Source organism: Brassica rapa, chromosome A09 (assembly GCF_000309985.2).
Source record: "Brassica rapa cultivar Chiifu-401-42 chromosome A09, CAAS_Brap_v3.01, whole genome shotgun sequence".
Taxonomy (NCBI): Eukaryota; Viridiplantae; Streptophyta; class Magnoliopsida; order Brassicales; family Brassicaceae; genus Brassica; species Brassica rapa.
In genome coordinates, this window is record NC_024803.2 from 21,075,434 (window position 1) to 21,098,749 (window position 23,316).

The window sequence follows — 23,316 nt, forward strand, 5'->3', positions numbered from 1 at the left end:
CTCAGAGGTTTTTGACGCAAGCTCCGGCGACAGTAAGCTTGAGGAAACACAAATAGGTTTAATCTAATGATTATATAAAACTACAGCCGTCAAAACTAAATCTTATGAATCGGGAACCCTAAGCCTAGCGAGTTATCAAAAAATCTGGATTTAAGCAGGGTGTACTCGGCGCCAAGTTTTAGATTAATATACTTATAGTTTTAGATTAATATATTAAGTATGTAAAGAATAATTATTTAGATAACACAGTCTAGTGGTCCGTGTTCCTGTCAACCTGTATATAGGGACTCGAGTTTGAGTAGGCAACGATACAATTTGCATCATTTTTTATGATTTGTTTAATGAATGAGAAAATACAATTTTACTCTCATCTTCAACTTCTCCTTTCGTTTTCCAAATCTCAAATATCTTGTTCTTCATTTTTTTCTCACGATTTCGTAGTTTTTACAACTAATTCTTGTGAATTTCAGCTATATATAGTAGATTCATGAGATAAACACATATTTAGCTCTTGAAATTTCGATTTTTGAAAGTTTTTTTTGTTTCAGCGCTTAGAGCCACCGAAGACCTCTTCCTCACCACGGCAGCCTTCCGATCACTATTTAATCAGGGCGAGTAAACGGCCAGACGGGCACGTTTTTGAACATAAGGTAAAACTATTTTTTTTCTTGACAATCTTATTATATAAAGCTTAGTTTTTCAGAGTTGCTAATTAACATGATCGCGACACGTATCAATTATATTTTAAGATTGTGACATGTGTTAATCTATCTCATAATTAGAAATATATATCCACTAGGATATTAACCAAAAATAAATTTTATTAAAAATCTTATTATATATACTATTTAATAGTAATTTTCCTTTTTTAAAATTATAATCAAAAGATAATTGCAAAATATTACTTGATAATAACTTTCCTTCTAAAGTTTTGACATGTGTTTAAATATATAATGATTAAAAATATATATAATAAGATAATAAATTTTTTTTTGAAAAACTACTTAAAATTTTTATTGAATAGTAAAAACGATTTAAAAAAAATATTTAGTAGTAATGTTTTTAGAAATTTTCCTTTTTCAAAATCCTAAAAAAATAGATTTGAAAACAATTTATTTAATATAATTTTTCTTTTCAAAACTTTTAATGAAAATATAATTATAAAAAATTATATTAAGCTTGGTTTTTCAAAATTGCTAATTAACATGATTGTGATACATGGTAGTTATATTTTTAAAAATTGTTCTATGTGTTAAACTATGTCATAATAAAAATATATATATACTAAAATAATAAGAACCATTTTTCTTAAAAATTAATTATAAATATTATTTAATAGTCTTATTATTATTATTGTTATTATTATTTTTCATTATAATGTTTTTTAAAAGATACTAAAGATAGAAAATTATAAAAGATAAACATTAACTTTTAAGAAACAAATGTTAAACAAAAACAAATTGTAAAATCCTACAAGTACAATAAATATTTAATAAAAACATGAAGAAAAGAATAACTTTAAAATAAATAATTTTTTTTAAAAGCGTAATTAAAAGAAAATTGTAAAAATACTGTTATTATTCTCTTATGAGTAAATAACTTTCTCTTTTAATAGATAATTGTATTTTAATAAATCATGACAAAAAATAGCTACAAATATTTCACGATCTATATTTAGGTTTAAGATTTCACATATTATTTTTACAAAATACAATAGTATTTACATGAGAAAGTATTACCTGAGTATTTTTTTTTAATTTCTTGATACAACACTACTTTTTATTATCTTTATTACAGTTTATGAAGCTAACATAACTTTTAATTTTGATGTTATTGTCGTATATGAGTATGTGTAAATATGATAAATATGTATTTGTATTTATAAGACAAAATATATAAATAATTAAACAGATTTTTTTCAACTAGAAATAAAATAGTTGTGTAAAAATCTAAAATAAATAAAATAATTAAATTTCTTTTTAAATGCGTAAAAAATTAAAAACATAAAATTAATCTTATTTTTCTTATAATTATCTAACTTTAATTTATAATAATTTTGTGTTAAAAATATAAACCAAAATAAACTTCAAATATTTCACCTCATATGTATGATTGTGATATGTGTTAATTAAAAAAATTAGTGTCAAAAAAGCTTCCATTATGTGAAAATAACTTCTTCTTTTCCTAAAATCTAAAATAAAAGAGATTTTTAAAAGAAAATTATTTTCTAATCTTAACCAATTAATAATTTTCCCTTTTATTCTTAAATCGTGACTACAGAGAATTGTATTTAATAATAATTTTTACTTCAAAATTTAATGATAAACATGATAGTAACAATTATTCAATTAACAAAAAAAATGTTAAAATATTAATGATATTGAGAAAAACGATTTGAAAATTGCAACTCTTAAAAATAGTTAATATTAACTGGAAATAGTTATTTGATAGAATTTTTTTTTTAAATCCTAAACAAAATATAGTAAAAGATTATGTAATATTAATTTATTTTTCTAAAATCCTACAAAACTGTGAAAGAATACTTGATAGTTGTTTTCCTTTCTTATAAAAAATCCTAAACAAAAGAAATTTGTGTAATATTTTTAAGTCCTAACCAAAAGAAAATTGTAAAATTTTAATTGATATTATCTTTAAGAGAGTGTTTGATGACATGATACTAAAATTATTTATTTAACTAAAGAAGTGTAAAATTAGTATTGATACGAATTGTAAAATATAATTTTAAAAATATTTATTAATAATTAAAAATAATTATTTGATAGCAATATTTGTTTTCTGAAATTCTAAAGAGAAGATAATTGTAATAGGTAATATGACAATAATTTACCTTTTCTAAAGTTTTAAACAAAATATTAAAAAGAATATTTAATATTTTTATTTTTTAATTGTAAATTAAAAGGAGATTTATAAAATAGAATGTTTTACTTTTTTTAAAAATCCTACCAAAATAACATTTTAATGACTTATTTAATAAAAACATTAAATTAATACATAATAACATGTATAATGTTGTCGTTGAATCGATTGGCGTATTTAACTTTGATTTCTTTTTACTTTTCATTTCTTATTTCGGATTATGTTCAGTTTAATTGTTTATGTATAGTATTTTCTCTAATTCTGAGTATAAAGTTTATACCAACTCATCTAAGCACCATGATTATAAAATACAAATATATTAACTTGAACTTATGTGTGAAAACGAGTTTTAATTATAAAATAAATCTCAAATAATATATGCAAAAAATAATCATAATACTATAATAAAATGATTTATTATTTTATGGTTTTTATTAAATTAAAACATCAAACAAAAATCCGTTGCAACGCAACGGACTCATATCTTGTGAACAAATATTTTATTACCCAAATTTGAGATGGTTTGGATAACAACCAATGAAACAAAGTTCCCTAGATAAAACTATGTTAAAAACTAAATTAACATTAATAAAATTATCACAAATAGAAATACATAGATTAAGATTTTGAAGATTTGAGCCAATATAAAAATTGTATAAGAAAAAAAAAAAAAAAAAAATTGTATAAGAAGCTTATCTTTATATCTAGTCAAAATATGTAATAAATTTAAATTAAAAATATGTTAAGGTAAAATTTAAATAGACCATAAATTAATAAATTAGAAAATTCGGTCTTTTGTGAATACATATTACTCCTTCCGTACTATTTTAAGTGGTGTTTAAACATTTTTATTTTGTTTCACAATAAGTGATGTTCTCATATTTCTAGATAAAATTTAATGTCAATTGAAATTTGCAACCAATTATAAAATACTACATATTTTTTTAATTGGTTAGACTGATTTTATTTAATGCAATTTTATGTAACCAAGATAAATTTGTATAGAAATTTGTATTTTTTTTAATCTTTGTATAAAAACCTTAAACACTACTTAAAAAACACCATTTAAAATGGTACAGAGGGAGTAATATTTAAGTATCGTATGTGCCAATCGGTTCTTTACTGGCTATATATCTTCTTTTGATATTCCGACAATATCACGATTATAAATCGACGGGCTCTTCCTCTCCAAAATCCCGATTTCAGTTCGCCTCAATTAATCCTTGGTCAACGCCATTAATTTTGTTTCCGGGCGCCAAACATGTCAACCTCTCTGGTTTGCTGTTAATTTTGTTTTCAGTTCGCTTTTGCGAATTGTACTTTCTAGATTTTTTTTGTTTGTATAGCTGCAACATATGTCCAGGTTTTAAGACCTCTTACTGTCCTAATCCATAATTATGTCTCCCCTTTTGTCTCAACATCGATTTCACTAATCCAGCAAATGTAAAAGATACAACTAATCACCTCGATGACTAGTTCAGAGGTTGTAACCAACGTTGTATATCTCAACTTAACAAATAGCAAAATGAGCAAGTTTATCTATCAGAGGGATTGAAGGAGGGGGCCATGCACAAGATTGCCCACCTCACTGCTCCTTCGGGTAAAAGGATTATGTTTCTATTGGGTGAGAATCATTGTCCATCTGCTGCATATCTGCAATCTTATACAGCTTTTCATTAAACAAAACCTGCGGATCTTTACGGATCAAAACAGCATCCCCGTTGTAACCATCTTTCAAAAACACGGTCCAGTTCATCTCAGTACCCGCCAAGTAAAAGGTTGAGGGCTGCTTCTTAAGCATCTGGTAAGTCTGTCTAGTCAAGCTAAACTCGTCTTTGAATTCCACAATGTGATGAATCGAAGCTCTTTTCTCTAACGTCAAGCTCAAGAACTCGTGCACGATCCCTACACGGTACTTCTCTGCTTCCAGTGTCCACACATCCAGCTTCCAACCATCAGAATAAGGCGAAACCAAAGGCAAAGTGTTCAACTGGTTCAGCTTCCTCGTATCTTTCTCTTCCAGTTCCAGTTCTTTACCATGTTTCAATGGAAACTTAAACGCTCTTCTCGCTTTATCTTCGTCCACCATGAATGTTCTTTCAAGCTCACTCACCGCAAGATTCGGGTCCCAATTCACCAACTCAAGAATCCGGTTCCCATCTTGACCCGTAACGACCCGGAAATAATCCGGGTATTTTCCAACCCGGTCTCTGAAATCATCTGGAATCCCAAAAAGCAATCTAGTGTGATGGATTTTGCTAAGTAAGATCCGTTTATCTTTCGTCATCATCAAGAGCTTCCGTACGCGACTAACTCTATCAAGCTCCATCGAGTCCATTAAAGCTCTCTCTTCCTCTAGCAAATCCTCCATGAAATCGGAAAACCCCAACCACATCTTCCCATCGCTGTGTCGATACGTCTGGAAGATAAGAGGATGTTTAGGGATGTAACGAGTCACCTTACGGCCGCGTGGGAACCCTAGCTCGCGGTAAAGCTTCCCTGCGTCGTCGAGGCGGAGAATCCGATCCGGCTGTTTCGTGATGAATTCTTTGGATCGGGTCAGGAACCGGAAATGGGCGTCGCGCGTGACGAGGGATTCGAAATGTCGGAGTCGGGTTGAGTCGGGTTGAACGGGTTTGGTTCTGGCGGAGTCGGGTTTCTTGCGCTTCTTTTTGAATTTAGCTGGCGTTTTGGTGATGAGGAATGAGGTGGAGAAAGGTTGGGTTGTTAAATTAGGGTTTGGATTTGGGGAAGCCGAGGAGATTTTGGGAAGTGATCGAACTGTTGGCTCTAGGGTTCTGGAGAAGAGACGGAGCCAAGCCATTTCTGTGAGTTAAACCTTGGTAATCGCAATCGCAGCCGAGCATTATCTACATACTGATTTTTAAAACAATCTATATCTATCCTATACTAAAAAGTGAATATGGAGTGTTTCTAACCTGTCCACGTAGGATAATATATTAGACCAATCAAAACATTTGGTTAATACACATAGGATTTTTGCTTGAAGTGAATTATGAAATGGGCTGATAGAATAACTTTTAATTTCGTTTGCTTATCCATCAACACGAGAAAGAAAAACGCATAAGTAGCTCAAAATATTTATGTTCACATACAATGTATCTTCCATATATTCATTTTGCTATTTTCAAATTTATTTTATTTTAATATATCTTTACAATATATTAGACCCACAGTTACATGTAATGATGATGCCTTACGAAAGAATATCAGAATAAACATTAAAACCTCTTCACGTACGTAATAGGCATTTCTCAAGTAATTTGTCTCAGATTTCTCCCTTGCCCTCTCATTAACATCAAACCTCATATATTTTTTTACATTGCTGATCCAGAGAATAAAGACAAGAAATAAGCTTACACGTATTTTTTTTCAAATAAGCATATGAAAAGTAAGTCTGTTTCCAGAGGTCTGAAATCAAGTACTCGCCTAACTCGAACCATCATAAATTTTTCTTTTATGTCTACAAAGTATTCCATATGGGTACGATCTTCTACACTCGACAAGCGAACATACCTTCGTGTGTATTACTTTTAACTTTTTAAAAAATGCTTGGTCGCTAGGTTTAGTATTAATTTGAAGGTTTTTTAGATTTCTTAATGCATACCCAATGTTATTTTTAAAGTTATATTGCCGACATGCGTTCTTATGATTTTTTTGCTTCTCTAAATAAAACCACAAACCCTTCAGATCAATATGTATGATTTCTTTTTCACTCTCTTTTCATATATTCAAAATTCTTTGCCTCTAAAATTTTGTCAAGATATTGAACTTACATGAAAGATACGTTGTAAATATAGCTTTTGGCCAAAGGAAATCATCAAAAAAAACATTAATAAAAGGATAACAAGATCACTACCTACTTTCCAAGTTCAAAAACTTTGTAATTTTTTTAGGGCAAATTTATCATTGGGTATTGCATAGGGCGGACAAATTTATCAAAGTTCTTTGTATAAACTAAAAAGAAAAATACATCACCACATTATCCGCCCGTAGGGCGGACACGGACCTAGTATTATATAATAGTTGATAGATCGTCCACCATGTTAAACCACCAATTATAATATGACATTATACTTTTAAAAATGTTAATATAAAAAATAACCTTTAAAAACGAAATTAATATTACATAAATATACTAAACTAACAAAATAGATATTAACTTTTTATAACTTACTAAAAAAATGCTAAATAATAAAGTAGAATGGATATTCAATAGAAAATAGTAATATTAACAAAAAAAAAATATGTCTTCTTAAGTATATTTTAATGTTAAAATAGTTAAAATACCAAAAAAAACAATTAAAACTTTTTGACTAATATATAAAATAAGAAACTTTCTAAAGTTTACAAGAGAATCTAAACTATGGTTGTTGCTGCTTACTTTGAGAAAGTGATAGATAGTGGAAAAAAAAGAGAAATTTAAACTATGGTTGCTTCTCCCTCTTCCTTAGTATTCCACAACCTCGAACAGGGTATTAATAAGAAATTGTTTTTTTTTTGGGTCTAAATGTTAAAATTTATACCATTTTTAAAGTTTTACAATGCTGGAAACCACAGCTTATTACAAAGAGAGCAAAAAGAGAAGAGCAGAGAAGTAGAGAAATAAAGAGAGAGTAGAATTTAACTATAGGGAGAGATGAAGCAGAAATATAACTCAAGTAAAGAAGGCGACGGAGCAGCGTTAGACGGATGAGACAAAGACAGAAGCCTATCCCTCATACGACGATCCACCACTCTATAGAAAGCCTCTTGAGTCAAAGCCTCTCCTTTGAAGATACAGACATTACGCTCATGCCAAAGGTTATATAGATGATGACTTGGTTTAGAAGCTTCAAGACCGGAACAGCGCGCGGTATTTGGGATCGTTGGAGCTATTGGCACAGTCTGGTGACTTCCTGGAACAATGCTGGAGAAGACGCCATGTACCTGCCACAGAAACAAGACCAAGTAGCAGCCACAAAGGGACATTGAAAGAATAATTGACTGATAGATTCATCAGCATTATCACAAAGAACCCAACCTGGTTGGACAACTAATCCCCAAGAGATCAAGCGGTCTCTCGTAGGTAACCTACCAAGGAAGGCAGTCCAGGTAATGAAGGAGCATCGTGGAATCTCCTCTTTAAACCATACAGTCGAGTGCCAATGGACCGGTGGAGATGGTTTACGGATCCTTTCCCAAGTGACTCGGGAGGAGAACAATTTGCTGAAACCACCCGAGCGGTTTCTCCAAGAGTAAAAATCTCGACCATTCTATTCTGACGGAACTGCCATGGTTGATAGAACTGTTTGGAGAGTCACCGCCACTTCCGAGCGCGCGGAGGGGAGGTTCCAGTTGCCATTGCGAACTTCCTGTGACATCGTCGCACTGCGAGGAATCCTTAGCGACCGAGGCCCCAAAGGGCCAAAGATGAGGTGTAAATGACCTAATTCAGTCCAACAGTCGTACCAAAACAAGGCAGTACTACCATCTCCAATGCTGCATCGAAGGAAGAGGTGAAGCTGATCTCTGAGCTGAAGCATACTTCTAACAGTCTTGGAAAATCTTGGCGAATCATTTATTAGCCAAATACTTCTCCCACCAAATCGATTGTTAATTAGCCAAGGGACCCATAGTGACCCCAAACCATAGAAGAACAACCAAATTCTCTTTAACCTGAAGACCATCTCGAACTCCTCGAGGTTTCTAATCCCAAGGCCACCCTCTGTTTTCGGTTTGCAAACGCTTGCCCATGAGACCCTTGCTCCTGCAGCTGAGACTGTGCTATTCTTCCAGAGAAAGCCTGAGCAGAGGGAGTCTACTTTGGCGTAAAACCATTTAGGCAGCACAAATACCGAACTCCAAAAGTTAACCATTCCATAAATAACCGTGTAGATCATGGTAACTTTCCCAGCAAATGATAAGAACTTGACCGTCCAGGAATGAAGTTTAGAAGTTATGCGATCAATAAAAGGCTGACGGGTGGCCACTGAAATCTTCTTAGGACTGAGAGGCAGTCCAAGGTACCTCGTAGGAAATGCTCCACGCCTGTATCCTGATAAGTCGCTGAGAACAAAAGCTTGAATGTCAGTGTAGCCTCCATAGAAGATCTCTGATTTGGACTCATTAGTGTCAAGCCCCGACCAGTCCCTAAAATGATTCATTACCGCTTTAATCCCAGCAGTTAAGGCTCAAGACCCATCAGAGAAGACCAGTAGATCGTCTGCGAACAATAGATGAGTGACCTTGGGAGAAGAGCATAGCGGATGTAACCTATAAGCACCATCGGATTCTGCCTTCTCCAGCATACGAGACAGCACCTCCATAAGCATAATGAAGAGATAGGGAGAGATAGAGTCCCCCTGCCTCAGGCCCTTTTTCCCCGCAAAGAAGCCCGCAAGCTCCCCATTAATGGCAACCGAAAACCTAGGCGAGGAGATGCACTCCTTGATCCAAGCTATGAACATACTAGGAAACTGCTGAGCTTCCAACACTTTAGGCACAAAATCCCAACATACCGTGTCAAAGGCTTTGTGGATGTCTATCTTCAGCATTGCGCTTCTGAGACATGAAGACTTATTGTAGTCCTTGATCAGCTCAGTTGCCAGCAAGACATTTTCACCAAGGCTGCACCCTTTTAAGAACGCCGCTTGGTTTGGACTAACACATTCAGTCAAGATCGGCTTAAGACGGTTGGCTATGATCTTCGAAATAAGCTTGTAGACTATGTTGCAGCAGCTAATAGGTCTATAGTCAGTGAGACAACAGGCTTCCGGCATCTTTGGAATTAAGGCAATGGCGGTCGTGTTAATATCCTTAAGCAATCTCCCATTTCTGAAGAACTCCCTCACGGCAGCAGTAATGCCTTCAGCCACTGTGTCCCATGAGGCTCTTAGAAATTCAACAGAATATCCATCTGGGCCTGGACTCTTGTTCAATGGCATGGCAAACAAGGTTGCTTTGATCTCCGCTGCCGTCACTTCGCGCTTCAGATAGTTCTGTTGTAGTTCCGAGCAACGAAAAGGAAGTAGAGACTGAAGCTCCTCTGCTGTAGTAGGCAAAGATGGGGGATCAGTACAACCTAGGATACCTTGGGAAGAATCTGCCGCGTGCGCCTTGATATCCTCCATCGTGAAGAACGTGTGATCATCTGCATCTTTCAGATAATGAATATGGTTCCTAGAGGCATGAGATGACACTGTCCGATGATAAAAAGTTGTATTCCGATCCCCAACCGCAGACCAGCGAACTCTTGATTTCTGTTTATAGAACTTCTCTTCTGCCCTCAGTAGCACATTCAGCTTTTCTCTTTCTATATGTTCCTCACGGGCTGTTGAAGTAATCAGAGCAGTAAGAAATAGTCTCTGAAGCGTATTAACCTTCTCCTTCTGCTCTTTAACTCTCTGCATAATGCTGCTGAAGTGATTCTTGTTGAGCTGTCGCAAAGGTCTCTTTAACAACTTAAGCGAACGCACCAGCTTGAATTGATCTGTGCCTGTTATCTGATCCCAGTTCCAAGCTTCAGTCACTTTCTCCGCATATTCAGGATGATCTATCACGTGGTGAAATAACTTGAAAGGTTTAATAATCTGTCGTCTAATAGAAGGCATCCGAAAGAGGCAAGGGGTATGGTCTGATTGAGACGGGTCCAAGAAGTCAGCGTAGGAATCTGGAAAAGCTGTAGACCAAGGCTGGTTGATGAAGGCATGATCAATTTTTGTAGATATTGGGTTATCATCTTGGCTGTTCCTCCAAGTGAAGGGTAATCCTTTAGCCTGAGCCTCAAACAACTGAGTGTCTTGAAGACCAATGTTTGCATCATCTATGCCCGAGTCATTAACACGGGAGGTTAGGTGATTGGAGTGATGAGAAGTACGCAGCATTTGGTTGAAATCACCCAAAACTGACCACGATAAGCAGAAACCGGAGCTGTAGCCTGAAGGTTAGCAAGATGATCCCATAAACTTTTCCTATCATCGACCAAGTTGAAACCATAAACAAAAGTAACCGTCAACGTGACATTCTCAGAAAGAATGGTGACTCCGCAAGTGACTGATTGAGGTGTTGTGTCGTATATAACCATGGTAACCTTCGGATCCCAAACAATAATGATACGGCCCGAGTCATCATCCAAATAGTTGCCAAAAAACTTCCAACCCCTGGGTATAGATCCTAAAACTCTCTCTTTATTACTCTCTAATATATGAGCCTCCAAAAAAGTTCCAAAAAGAGGCCTATGGATATTAATCCAATATTTGGTCATCGTGTGGCGTCTTTCGCTATTCAATCCTCTTACATTCCACACAAAAAAACATATCTAAAATTATTAGTGGCGTTTTGTGACCTTGTGGCCACTCTTCCTGTTTTTAACCAGAAAAAGGGGTTGTCTCGGTCCTGCTCCTCCGCAGGATAAATAATGCGCTCTCGATCTAGTCCCAAGTCCAACAGTGGCTTCTGTTCTGCGCTACCTTCGCACCCTGTACTGTCAGTACCCAGAGTAGTGTCAGCTGCAACCTCCGGAGAGCTCTCAGCGTGGGCAACCTTCACAACAGCACCAGAGTCATCCAAAAAAGTAACCGAAGAAGTCCGATCTGTCCTATCTTCCTCAAGCTTGGTTTCGTCAACAGAAACAAAAAGCAAATCATCACCGCAAGCATCAGGAGAAATTCTGGCCAAAACATCAAAAGCACCAGTAGATATTCCGTTGGACAGAGCATCAATGTGAGAAAATTCGACCTCCTCCACACTGGTCACTGGGTTAGTCACAATAGAGAGCGCTTCAGATTCAGAATTTTTGTTAACATGAACATCCTCGTCAGTAAGAGACGGTAGCCTTTTCCATATGTTGTTGAGGAATTTCGCCGTCTTCCAAGTCTCCGTTTTGATCATCCTGGGTCGTGCTAGCAACAAGGCCACCATTTTCATGAGGTAGAGAAGAATCAGCCTCCTTGGATGCTTCAACAGAGTCTTTAACTACTGGTATGTATCGAAGCGTCCCCTGATTCACCTTTTTGTCAGTAGAACGGCCCGGCTTTGACTGCGATCGCCTCCTGAACGTTTCAACAGAATTTTTCCTCGCACCCATTTTCCCTGAAGCTCTTTCTGGAGCTACAGCGTCACATCTAACCGAAGGGTGGCCAAACTTCTCGCAAAGGTCACATTTAACAGGCAGCCAGGGGTATGTTACAGCAATCTCAACTTCCTTGCCATTAGAAAAACCCGACACAATCTTGCTTGGCAGAGGAGTTGTAAGATCGACCCTTACATACAATTTTGCTAGTTCGAAATTTTCCTTGCGTTCTGTTTCCAGTGCTAGAGAATCCGGTTTACCAATAGCTGTGGCTAGGCGACTCAAGATCTCTTGGTTGAAAAGGAGGTAAGGGATGTTTCTCATCTCCACTGGGACAATGGCACTAGTGAGAGGAGGTTCATCAGGAGAGTAATCCTGAGACCATGGGGCCACAAACATAGGAAGGCCACCAATATTCCAGCAGGTGCGGGATAATAGTACCTCCCGAGTTCTTGGGGTTGTAACTCTGAGGAGAAACGTACTGTGTCCAATGTTATGAACGAAGATCCTTGGGCCAGTTTTTGCCCAGACTGCATTCACTACTCCAATAATCTTACCCATCGAAGGACAATCTCCATGGAAGCGCGCATAGATGAAGTCTTTAAACTCTAGTTTTGCGGCCTCAATGTTTTCATCCGGTACTAGTACAAAAGGAGCCCCCGAGATATGTTCAACCGGAGTTCCTAATTCCTGCAGCTGCGCTGAGCTTTTGAGTAAAGCTGCGTAATTTTTCACTGGAGGAACCTCTGTTTCAGCAGGTTTGGTTTCGAACAGAGCGATTCCGTCAACATCACCAGAGCGTTGAACCTCAGTAGCCAGACGAGACGTAGATTGAGGAATTGATGGAGAGATCTCCACCGAAGAAGAGCCAGAGCCACGAGGGGACCCCGAAGAAGCAGCCAGACAAGATTGACCAGGGGGCGCAGATCCAGAAGCAACCACCACAGAATTCACCGGAGAAGAAGCAACCACCATAGAATTCAACGGAGAAGAAAACCCAGAAGCGACCATTGGAGAACAAACAGGAAAAGAAGCTAGAGAAGAATTGAATGTCCGAGAGATCGAGGATCCCAGTGCCGCTGCGCCAAATTCAGAGGAAACGACGAGGGAGGAGGACATCTTCTTCTTAGCCATCCTGGTGGAGAGGATCAGACGAAGAACCTTAGACGAACGGGAAAACGGAGGGTGATGCTTTCTTTTGGGGGAGAGTCTACTATCTCACATCATTTTATGTTTTGTTTACTTGTCATGAGTCTCATGCATTGCATTGTGAATACTTATTTGCATAGAAAATCCATAAAATTTTGATTTAAAATATATATATATATATATATATATATATATATTCATGTAGTTTCACTTGATCCATTTGCATCTTTAGGATTGAGTCTAGAAGCATTTAGATTGCATTCATGCATTGGGAGAAACCTTGTAAAGAACACATGTCTATAACTCAATTTGACATCCTAGCTAAACATATCAAGTAGCTTAAGCTTCTCTTGAAAAAACTTGTAAGCTTCGAGCCTTGAAAACTCTTCTTGAAACATGTTGTTTGCTTGATGATTGGCATTGTTCTTGAAACCAACTCCAAATGAACTATGGCTTAATGAACTTAATCTCTCTTGCATATGGGTATTTGCATACTTGATCATGGATATTATACACATTTGGGTTATCTTTCTCCTTTGTATCAATCTTTGTTAACCCAAATGGCAATTCATACCCATTAACCCTCACCATTCTTTGAAACCAACATTAATTTGCTTGAGTGAGGTCTTTTATTGATAGCATGTCATGTGCAAAATTTTGAGAGTATTAGGAGCGACAATGAGTTGTTCTCATCTTTGGCTAGCATTAGGACCTAATTTAGGCTAGCCTCTAGGATGGTTATTATGGATGAGAAAACCAATGAGGAGATCTTGGAGAAAATAGTTGAAGCAAAAGGAAAGGGTAAAATTGGAGAAGAAAAGAAGGGGGAGAACAAGAATGAAGCTGCAACTTCATCAAAAGGAGCTCTATTCAATCCTCCTCCCTATGAACCAAAACTTCCTTTTCCCGGTAGATTCAAGAGACAGCTTTTGGAGCAATACAAGGTCTTATTTGAGAAGCAAATGAGTGAAGTTCAGATTACTATGCCCATAATTGATGCCTTCATGCTAGTGCCTCAATACAGCAAGTTCCTCAAAGATGCTGTAACTAAGAAGAAGAAGGAGATGGAAGGCATGGTGGTTCTTACTCATGAGTGTAGTGCTATTATCCAAAGGCTAACCATCCCTAAGAAGCTTGAAGATCCAGGAAGCTTCACTTTACCTTGTGCCATTGGGAAATTTGCTTTTGAGAGGTGTCTATGCGATTTGGGAGCAAGTGTGAGCCTTATGCCTCTCTCCATTGCTAAAAGGCTTGGCTTTACACAATACAAGAAGTGTAGACTCTCTCTTGTACTAGCTGATCGCTCAGTGAAGATTCCCATTGGTATCCTAGAAGATCTCCCTGTTATGGTTGGAAATTGTGAGATTCCTACAGACTTTGTGGTGTTGGAGATGGATGAAGAACCAACAGACCCTTTGATATTGGGGAGACCTTTCTTGGCTACAGCAGGAGCAGTTGTGAATGTTAAGGAGGGGAAGATTGATCTTCACCTTGGAAAGGGAAACATTCTTCACTTTGACATCAAGGAAGTGATGAAGAAGCCTATTACTCAAAGCCAAGCATTCTACATTGAGGAGATGGAGGTTTTAGCTGATGAACTTCTAGAGGAGTTGGCACTTGAAGACTCTCTACAACATGCCTTAACAATTGAGAGAGAGGTCCAAATGATTGAGAACAAGGAAAGTGATGCCTATGTGAAGATGCTGAACTCTCACAAGGAGATTAGTGATGAAGAACAGAATGAGGAGCTTTCATATGCGGATCACCATGCTTCCTCAGCTACTCAACAAGAGAATCTCCAAGAGGATGATTGGAGTGAACTCAAAGCACCAAAAGTGGAGCTTAAACCTCGTCCCCAAGGTGTAAGGTATGCTTTCCTTGGCCCTAATGAAACTTACCCTGTCATAGTGAGTAGTGAGCTTAGTGAAGATGAATTGTCTAAACTTTTGAATGAACTTAGAAAGTATAGAAAGGCAATAGGCTACTCACTAGATGATATTAAAGGGTTATCACCTTCTTTATGCATGCATAGGATACATCTAGAGGATGAATCTATGACTTCTATAGAGCATCAAAGAAGGTTGAACCCCAACTTGAAGGATGTTGTTAAGAAAGAGATTTTAAAACTCTTAGATGCAGGAGTCATCTATCCTATTTCGGATAGCAAATGGGTGTCTCCTGTGCATGTAGTTCCAAAGAAAGGAGGAATGACTGTGGTTAAAAATGATAAGGATGAACTAATACCAACAAGAACAATAACAGGACATAGGATGTGCATAGACTATCGAAAACTTAACAAAGCATCTAGAAAGGATCATTTTCCATTGCCATTCATTGATCAAATGCTTGAGAGACTTGCAAATCATCCCTATTATTGTTTTCTTGATGGGTATTCAGGATTCTTCCAAATCCCCATACATCCAAATGATCAAGAGAAAACGAATTTCACATGCCCCTATGGTACCTTTGCTTATCGAAGGATGCCATTTGGGCTATGTAATGCTCCAGCCACTTTCCAAAGATGCATGATGTCTATTTTCTCTGATCTTATAGAGGATGTTGTGGAGGTGTTTATGGATGATTTCTCTGTCTACGGATCTTCGTTTTCTGCTTGTTTGTCAAATCTTAGCAGGGTCCTCAAGAGATGTGAAGAGACAAACCTTGTGCTGAACTGGGAGAAGTGTCACTTCATGGTTAAGGAAGGGATTGTGCTTGGACACAAGATTTCAGAGAGGGGGATTGAGGTAGACAAGGCCAAGATTGAAGTGATGGTTGGGTTAGCTGCACCAAAGACGGTTAAAGACATTAGAAGCTTCCTAGGTCATGCTGGATTCTATAGAAGGTTCATCCAAGACTTCTCGATGATAGCAAGGCCAATGACTAAGCTTCTATGCAAGGAGGCTGCATTCGTCTTTGATTGGGAATGTCTACAAGCCTTCAAGAAGTTGAAGGAGAAGCTGGTTAGCGCCCCCATTGTGCAGCCACCAGATTGGGATCTCCCCTTTGAGATCATGTGTGATGCTAGTGACTATGCTGTGGGAGCTGTCCTTGGTCAAAAGAAGGATAAGAAGACTCATGTGATCTACTATGCGAGTAAAACTCTTGATGAAGCCCAAATGAAGTATGCTACAACTGAGAAGGAGTTGCTAGCCATTGTCTATGCCTTTGAGAAGTTCAGAAGCTACTTAGTTGGGTCAAAGGTCATAGTCTACACTGATCATGCTGCATTGAGACACCTCATGGCCAAGAAGGATGCTAAGCCAAGGCTGTTGAGGTGGATCTTGCTGCTACAAGAGTTTGACCTTGAGATTAGAGACAAGCCAGGAGTTGAGAATGGTGTAGCTGATCACTTGTCTAGACTGAAGATTGAGAGTGGGATCCCTATTGATGAAGGGCTTCCAGAAGAGCAGATCATGGCAATTGAAGCAGTGGTAGCAGTTTGTGAAACTGGAAAGAAGCTTGAAGAGGTGAAGGCAACTGAAGAGAAAGGGCCTTGGTATGCTGATTTGGTGAACTACTTAGCTTGTGGAAGAGAGCCACTTGATCTTGAAGGATATGCCAAGAAGAAGTTCTACAAAGATGTGAAGAGATACTATTGGGATGAACCTTACCTCTACATCCTTTGTAGGGATCAACTCTATAGAAGAGCAGTAGCTGATGAAGAAGTTGAAGGGATCCTCACACACTGTCATGGATCATCTTATGGAGGGCACTTTGCCACTTTCAAGACTGTCTCAAAGGTGTTACAAGCTGGGTTTTGGTGGCCTCATATGTTCAAAGACACTCAAGACTTTGTCTCTAGGTGTGATTCATGCCAAAGGAGAGGGAACATCACCAAAAGGAATGAGATGCCTCAAAACCCAATTCTAGAAGTGGAGGTGTTTGATGTGTGGGGTATTGACTTCATGGGTCCATTCCCATCATCTTTTGGCAACAAATACATCCTTGTAGCTGTTGACTATGTCTCCAAGTGGGTAGAAGCTGTGGCAAGTCCCACCAATGACTCTCGAGTAGTGATAAAGATGTTCAAAAGCACCATCTTTCCAAGGTTTGGAGTTCCAAGAGCTGTCATCAGTGATGGAGGTTCTCACTTCATCAACAAGCTGTTTGTAAGTCTTCTCAACAAGAATGGTGTGAAGCATAAGGTTGCAACTCCCTACCATCCTCAGACAAGTGGTCAAGTTGAGATCTCTAACAGAGAAATCAAATCTATTCTAGAGAAGACTGTGGGGACTACAAGGAAAGATTGGTCTATCAAGCTAGATGACGCACTTTGGGCCTATAGGACTGCTTACAAGACTCCTTTAGGAACCACACCTTTCAACCTTGTGTATGGGAAGGCTTGTCATCTACCGGTTGAACTTGAGTACAAGGCATTGTGGGCTGTTAAGTTGCTGAACTTTGACATCAAGAGCGCCAAGGAGAAGAGACTTCTCCAGCTCAATGAGCTTGAGGAGATCCGACTTGATGCTTTTGAGAACTCAAGGATTTATAAGGAGAAAACCAAAGCCTTTCATGACAAGAAGATCTTGAGGAGAGAATTCAATGCTGGAGATCAAGTGCTTCTCTACAACTCTAGACTGAAGTTGTTTCCCGGGAAGCTCAAGTCAAGATGGTCCGGTCCTTTCAAGATCAAAGAAGTTAGGCCATATGGAGCAATTGTGTTGTGGGACAAGCATGGAGGAGACTTCACAGTCAATGGACAAAGAGTTAAGCTCTACATGGGAGCCACAACAGAGGATGAGAGAACGTCGGTTCCTCTCTCCGACCCCATTCCTGCCTAGCCAAAAAGAAAGGAAGTCAAGCTAGAGACTTAAAACAAGCTCACTTGGGAGGAAGTCCCATGTCTATCCTTGTACATATTTTTATCTTTTAATTTTTTTATTTCTAGTATGTCTTTGGCTATTTTTCTGTGTCTATCAGATCTTCAGGTCCAAGAGGAGAGATTGTGGCATTAAACGAGGTGTGGTGAGGTTCAAAACGCTCACAGCGGCCAACCACAGCAGCCTAAGAATACCGCTGCGACCAAACGAGAAGAGAAATATGCTTCAAGTGTCACAGCGGTCTCTCGGAGCGGTCTCCTCAAACCGCTGTGAAAATACTCTACTCCCTGCCCGATTCGTACTTGTCGCAGCGGTCTTTGAGGTTTTGTGGCAAGAAGCCGCTGTGAGAGGCGCAGCGGTCCTGTGGAGCGGTTTATGGTGACCGCTGCGAGTCTCAATTGCGCGTACCGGCGTCGATTTCCGGTTCAATTCAACTGAACCGGATCGAAATCACCAAACCGGTCGCGAGCATCTCATCTTCTTCCCCAAAATCGTATCTCTCTCTCTCCCCTTATCACAAAGCTTCATACTTTCATTCTCAAAAGCTTAAGAACTCATAACTTTCTCAATTCTACACCAAATTCGTTGATTCAAGTTGCTATCTCCGTGATTTCACTTCGACTTTCCATTTCTCTACCCTTGCTTATCTGAAACAAGCTAAGGTATAGAGAAATCGCCATCTAATTTTCGCATTCAAAACTCCCAACTTTTTAAAAGTGGTTGCATGGTTGATTTCTTGTTCAATACTCGTTAATTATGTCCTCTTATGCTTGATTGATGAGTTGGGTAGATGAAAAACGACTCTAATTGAGCTGAATTAGGATTTGAAAGAAAAAAAAAGCTAGGGTTCATATTGGGGGTTTTCGAAAATTGACATGGGAGTGATTGTTTGATGTTAGAGTTGGGTCTATTGAGTTATATAAGATGAGTATGACTGCCATTTGCTGTTTTTGAACTCATTAACTCTTTCCAAGCTTTAATTTGTTTCTTATTGATCATGTCACTTATATACAATTTCGAGCTTGTTGATAGCAGGACATGGGGAAAGATCGCAAACCCGGAACTGATCACATGATGGATGTAGGCACTTCGTCTCGAGCTGGGACAAGAACCAACCCACCACGAGCAGGCCGACCAACGCCAAACCCACCAGCTCAGGTTTCCCGGCGCAGAGCTCCACAGCAAAAAGAAAAGTCGCCAGCTGACAGAGCGACATTGGAGGCAGAGATCGAAGAGATGATAGAAGAGGGTCTTAGAGCTGAGACTGAAGATGAGGAGGAAGAAGCACCTGCTCCCAAGCCAGCTAAGAAGCGGAAGAGAGTGCCCCCAACCAGCAAACCAACCTCAGCACAACTCTATGAGCGCCTTTATGATGATGTCAAATGGAACCCCATGAGATTTCCGGATGCTGAAGCTCTTCATGCACTTGGGATCTATGACGATGTAAGGATGATTCTCCAGAACATGGGCATGGAGTCACTACTTGGCATGAGCTACGGGGTTCACAAGGAGGCTTCTTGTGAGTTTTTGTCTACATTCTTCGTGCAATACCATTGCGACGAACACAAGACCGAGGGGTTTGGGCGCATCAGCTTTAAGATCAATGAGAGAACCTATAAGGTGGGTTTCAAGAAGCTAAGCTCCATTCTCGGTTTCTCGGACAACCGTGGGTCGTTTCTGCCTGCTAGGTCGGCAATTGTAGATGACATATGGACAGTGATTATGGGGTGGTCGCGTACAGCGGGAGAGGACAAGAGCAATGACATCTCTAACCCGGGAGTGAGATATGCCCACAAGGTCCTTACTCACACCTTTTACTCACGGAGGGAACCGGGCGGAGCAAACAATGATGAGCTCAAACTTCTAGCTCTTGGACTTCTCCCGATTCTTGAGGAAGGAACGCTACTCCACACCGATCCGGAAGATTTTGAGGATTTGGGACTTGTGGGATTGTTGATGAAGCGGTTTGAGTACTATCGAGATTGGGCTTGGACAACTCCGAATGAAAAACCAACGCTGTTCATCGGAAGCTTCATTACTCCGATCTTGGAAGCATTTGGGATAGATTTGGGACCTCGGGATCATGCTCCAGCCTCCATTGATCTTGCTTACTTGAAGAAAACCCACTTCCTTAGCGGCCAATCCGGCGATCGGTATGGTTGCCCCTTTTGGTCCACTGATCTCAACCCTGAGCAGCTACAGATATTCCTCCCTTGTGAGAGGTTGACGACGCTATCTGATCCTCGGCATGTACTCTTCGCTCCAGCAGCCAATGAGCTCATTCCCGCAGATTTTGGTGAACTTGAGACCATCACCAAAGTGCGCAAGAAGAAGACCAGGGCCAGTTCTTCTCGGGCAGCTCGTCCTAGTGATGCTGATGACGAAGGACCGACCACACCAGCCCCGGTGTATGGGACGGAGAAATACCACTTTCAGCCTTATGGTGGAGTTACACCGAACATTGCATTGCGCCAAGCTCTCTCTCAAAACGCCAAGTTGCTTTGGTGGAACAAGATGCAAGATTCCACCATCTACAAGCTGAAGAACTCAGTGAAAGCGCTTAAGAGACAGATGAAAAAGGTCACTGCACTTCTCTCTCAAGTGTCTATCGGTTCTGGTTGTCAACGGGACGACGTGTCGGCTGGTGCTGGTCCATCTACTCTCCCATACCCTGTCTTTTATGGACCTCCTCGTTCCCCGGAGTACCGACTCCGTCGTAGACGCAGGAACACAGCCCCTCCACACCGAGCCTCCTCCAACGAGTCTCCTTCAGTTGCTACCGACGACGACGACGACACGGAGGGAGCATCCTCCTTTGCTTAGCCAGGTATCATCCTCACCTTTCCATTGTATATACCAGTTTTTCTTCGCAATTGTTTTCGGTATCTCCTCCAACTTCCTAACACAGAGACTGTGTGAACTAAGTTTGGGGGAGGTATCAAGTATTTGATCATGTTTTCTTTGACGATTTGAGTCTCATGCATTGCATTGTACATATATATATGCATAGAAAAAAAAAACCAAAAAAATTAAAAAATTTTGAAAACACACAAAAAGAAACATGTAGTTGCATCACTTGCACTTTTAAGATTGAGTCTAGAGCATATAGGTTGCATTCACTTGCATTGGTAACAATGATTTATAAATGCCTTGCAAAGAACCCTTGTCTAGAACTCAAAATGACACCCTAGTTAAACTTATCAAGTAGCTTAAGCATCTCTTGAAAACCTTGCACGCTTCGAGCCTTGAAAACTCTTCTTGAAACTTGTTTGCTTGCTTGATGTTAGCATTGTTCTTAAGATCAGCTCCAATCTAAACTTGGCTTGAATGAACTTAATCTCTCTTGCATATGGGCATTTGCATACTTGATCATGGATCTCATACACATTTGGGTTATCTTATTCCTTCATGCCTATCTTTGTTAACCCAAATGGCACTCCTTACCCTAAAACCCTAACCATTCCTTGAGACCAAACATTGAATTGCATGAGTGAGGCCTCTTTTGATAGCTTGTCATGTGCAAAATCTTGAGAGTATTGGAGGCGACATAGGTTTATTCTCATCTCTTGCTAGCACAATGAGTTAGCATTTGGGGATGGTGAGAGGGGTCTGTGTGTTTTAAATTTAAATATCTTGGGTTTGGAGAGTGAGAAAGATGAGAGATATGAAAAGAGAACTCCTAGGGATATATAAAAAAAAAAAAGATAATAATAAGAAGCTCTTGATTATGTAACAAAGAACCTTCCCCCAAATAAAAAAAAAAGAGAAGATCAAAAAGAAGTTGGGGAAGGAAATAAAAAAAAAATGGAGTTAGAGCTTGTGGAAAGTGGATTAAAATCCCTAGTGAGTGGGTCAAATGAAAAAGAGAGTTGTACATTGGGTGAGTGATGTGAGGGGTTTAGATTGATTTTGAGATGATAATAAAGAGGGTAGAACTTGTGATCATTTATAACAAAGTGGGGTAGAATGATGAGAATGAATCTATGTATGCATGAGTTGCTTCTAATCTTAGATAAATTTTGCATAATGATCAAGCTCCTTGTTTTGAGTGATAACCACCCTTAAATAAAACATTTGAACCCATCTTTTCATTCATATTAGACCATTGCATACCTAGCCAAATGATTGAGATCATGTGCCCATTTGTGAGACTTCACCTTGTGTGTGTGTGTGTGAATCAATGTGAGAGCTGATTGAAGGGACTTGTTGGTAGAGAGTATTGCAACTTGAGTAGAGGAAAAAAGAGTATGGATAGGCCTAGAGAAGCTAGAGTATAATAAAGAAATTGCTCATGCTATTTGCTATGTTTCTTTAGGATGTTAAGTTGAGTGCTAGGAAGTGTTACTTTTGGCTATGAGTTCCCACCTTCAAACCTCTCTCTCTTATGAGTTCTTACAAGGTCACTTGAGGACAAGTAAGATACAAGTTTGGGGGAGTTGATATCTTCTCAATTTGCATTGTTTTAACCATTCATTTTTGCACATGTTGATCATTTAGGATAGCATTTAGATATGTTTAGGTTGCATTGCATTACATATGTCCTTATCAGGTGATGGAGATTTCACATGGTGACTTTGGAGTATCTAGAGATGATTTGGAGGCAAAATTGGTGATTCTCGGAGAAGAGACGCAGAGGTAAACTGTCCCAGCGGCCTTGTGACGTCCCAGCGGCCTTTAGCCCCTCAAGAAGCCGCTGCAAGCGTTGAGAAACGGAGACCAAGTGTGAGAGCGGCCTAACGCAGCGGTTAACCGAAGCCGCTGTGAAAATAGATCATCCCCTACCGCGTTCGTACTTGTCGCAGCGGTGTACCGAAGCCGCTGGAGACGCGCGAGAGATGAAGACTCAAGAAATGGAGACCAAGTGCGGGAGCGGCCTGACGCAGCGGTGTGACGAGACCGCTGGGAAAATACCCCGTTCCCTGCCGCGTTCGTACTTGTCGCAGCGGTGTGATGACGAAGCAAGGAAGCCGCTGCGAGTGTCCCAGCGGCTAGGCGGAGCGGTTTCACGTGGCCGCTGCGAGTCAAGAAAGTCAACATTTTCCGGGTTTGACCAGATAATTACCAATTTGTGTTTTGGTTAACCCAGGTTTGTTGGGTTAAACTTTAAGCTACTATAAAGGTCCTTCAGACCTAATTGTAGGATCTTATCTTGTTTTCTATCTAATCACAAAAGAACTTTTAGGTGAAAGATCCTATCTTGATCATTTTTCTCTTGTGATTGCTTGATTATCTTGATCACTAATCATGATTAGCACCAAATCATCTTTGATTCTTGGGCTCATCATGAAGAGTAGTGAGTAGTCATCTTTGGATTCATGGGCTAGGGTGATAAAGGGTGATTAGAGAAGATCTAGGGTGTTTAGTGTTAGATCTACTTATTTCCTTGCTTGATGA

General features: G+C 38.9%; 2 protein-coding genes across 2 annotated transcripts; both read right to left on the minus strand.

Moving 5' to 3' along the window:
• Window positions 1–4,286: 4,286 nt before the first annotated feature.
• Window positions 4,287–5,938, minus strand: LOC103838806 (protein WHAT'S THIS FACTOR 1 homolog, chloroplastic). The gene has a single exon (XM_009115258.3). The coding sequence runs from the start codon at window positions 5,699–5,701 to the stop codon at window positions 4,487–4,489; it is 1,215 nt and encodes a 404-aa protein (XP_009113506.1). The 5' UTR covers window positions 5,702–5,938; the 3' UTR covers window positions 4,287–4,486.
• A 3,133-nt stretch (window positions 5,939–9,071) lies between these two features.
• LOC103838821 lies at window positions 9,072–13,084 on the minus strand. The gene is made up of 3 exons (XM_009115269.1): window positions 11,743–13,084; window positions 11,349–11,633; window positions 9,072–10,816 (listed from the first exon to the last, which is right to left on the minus strand). Exons 1-3 carry the CDS (start codon window positions 13,082–13,084, stop codon window positions 9,072–9,074), a joined length of 3,372 nt encoding a protein of 1,123 aa, XP_009113517.1.
• Window positions 13,085–23,316: the final 10,232 nt, after the last annotated feature.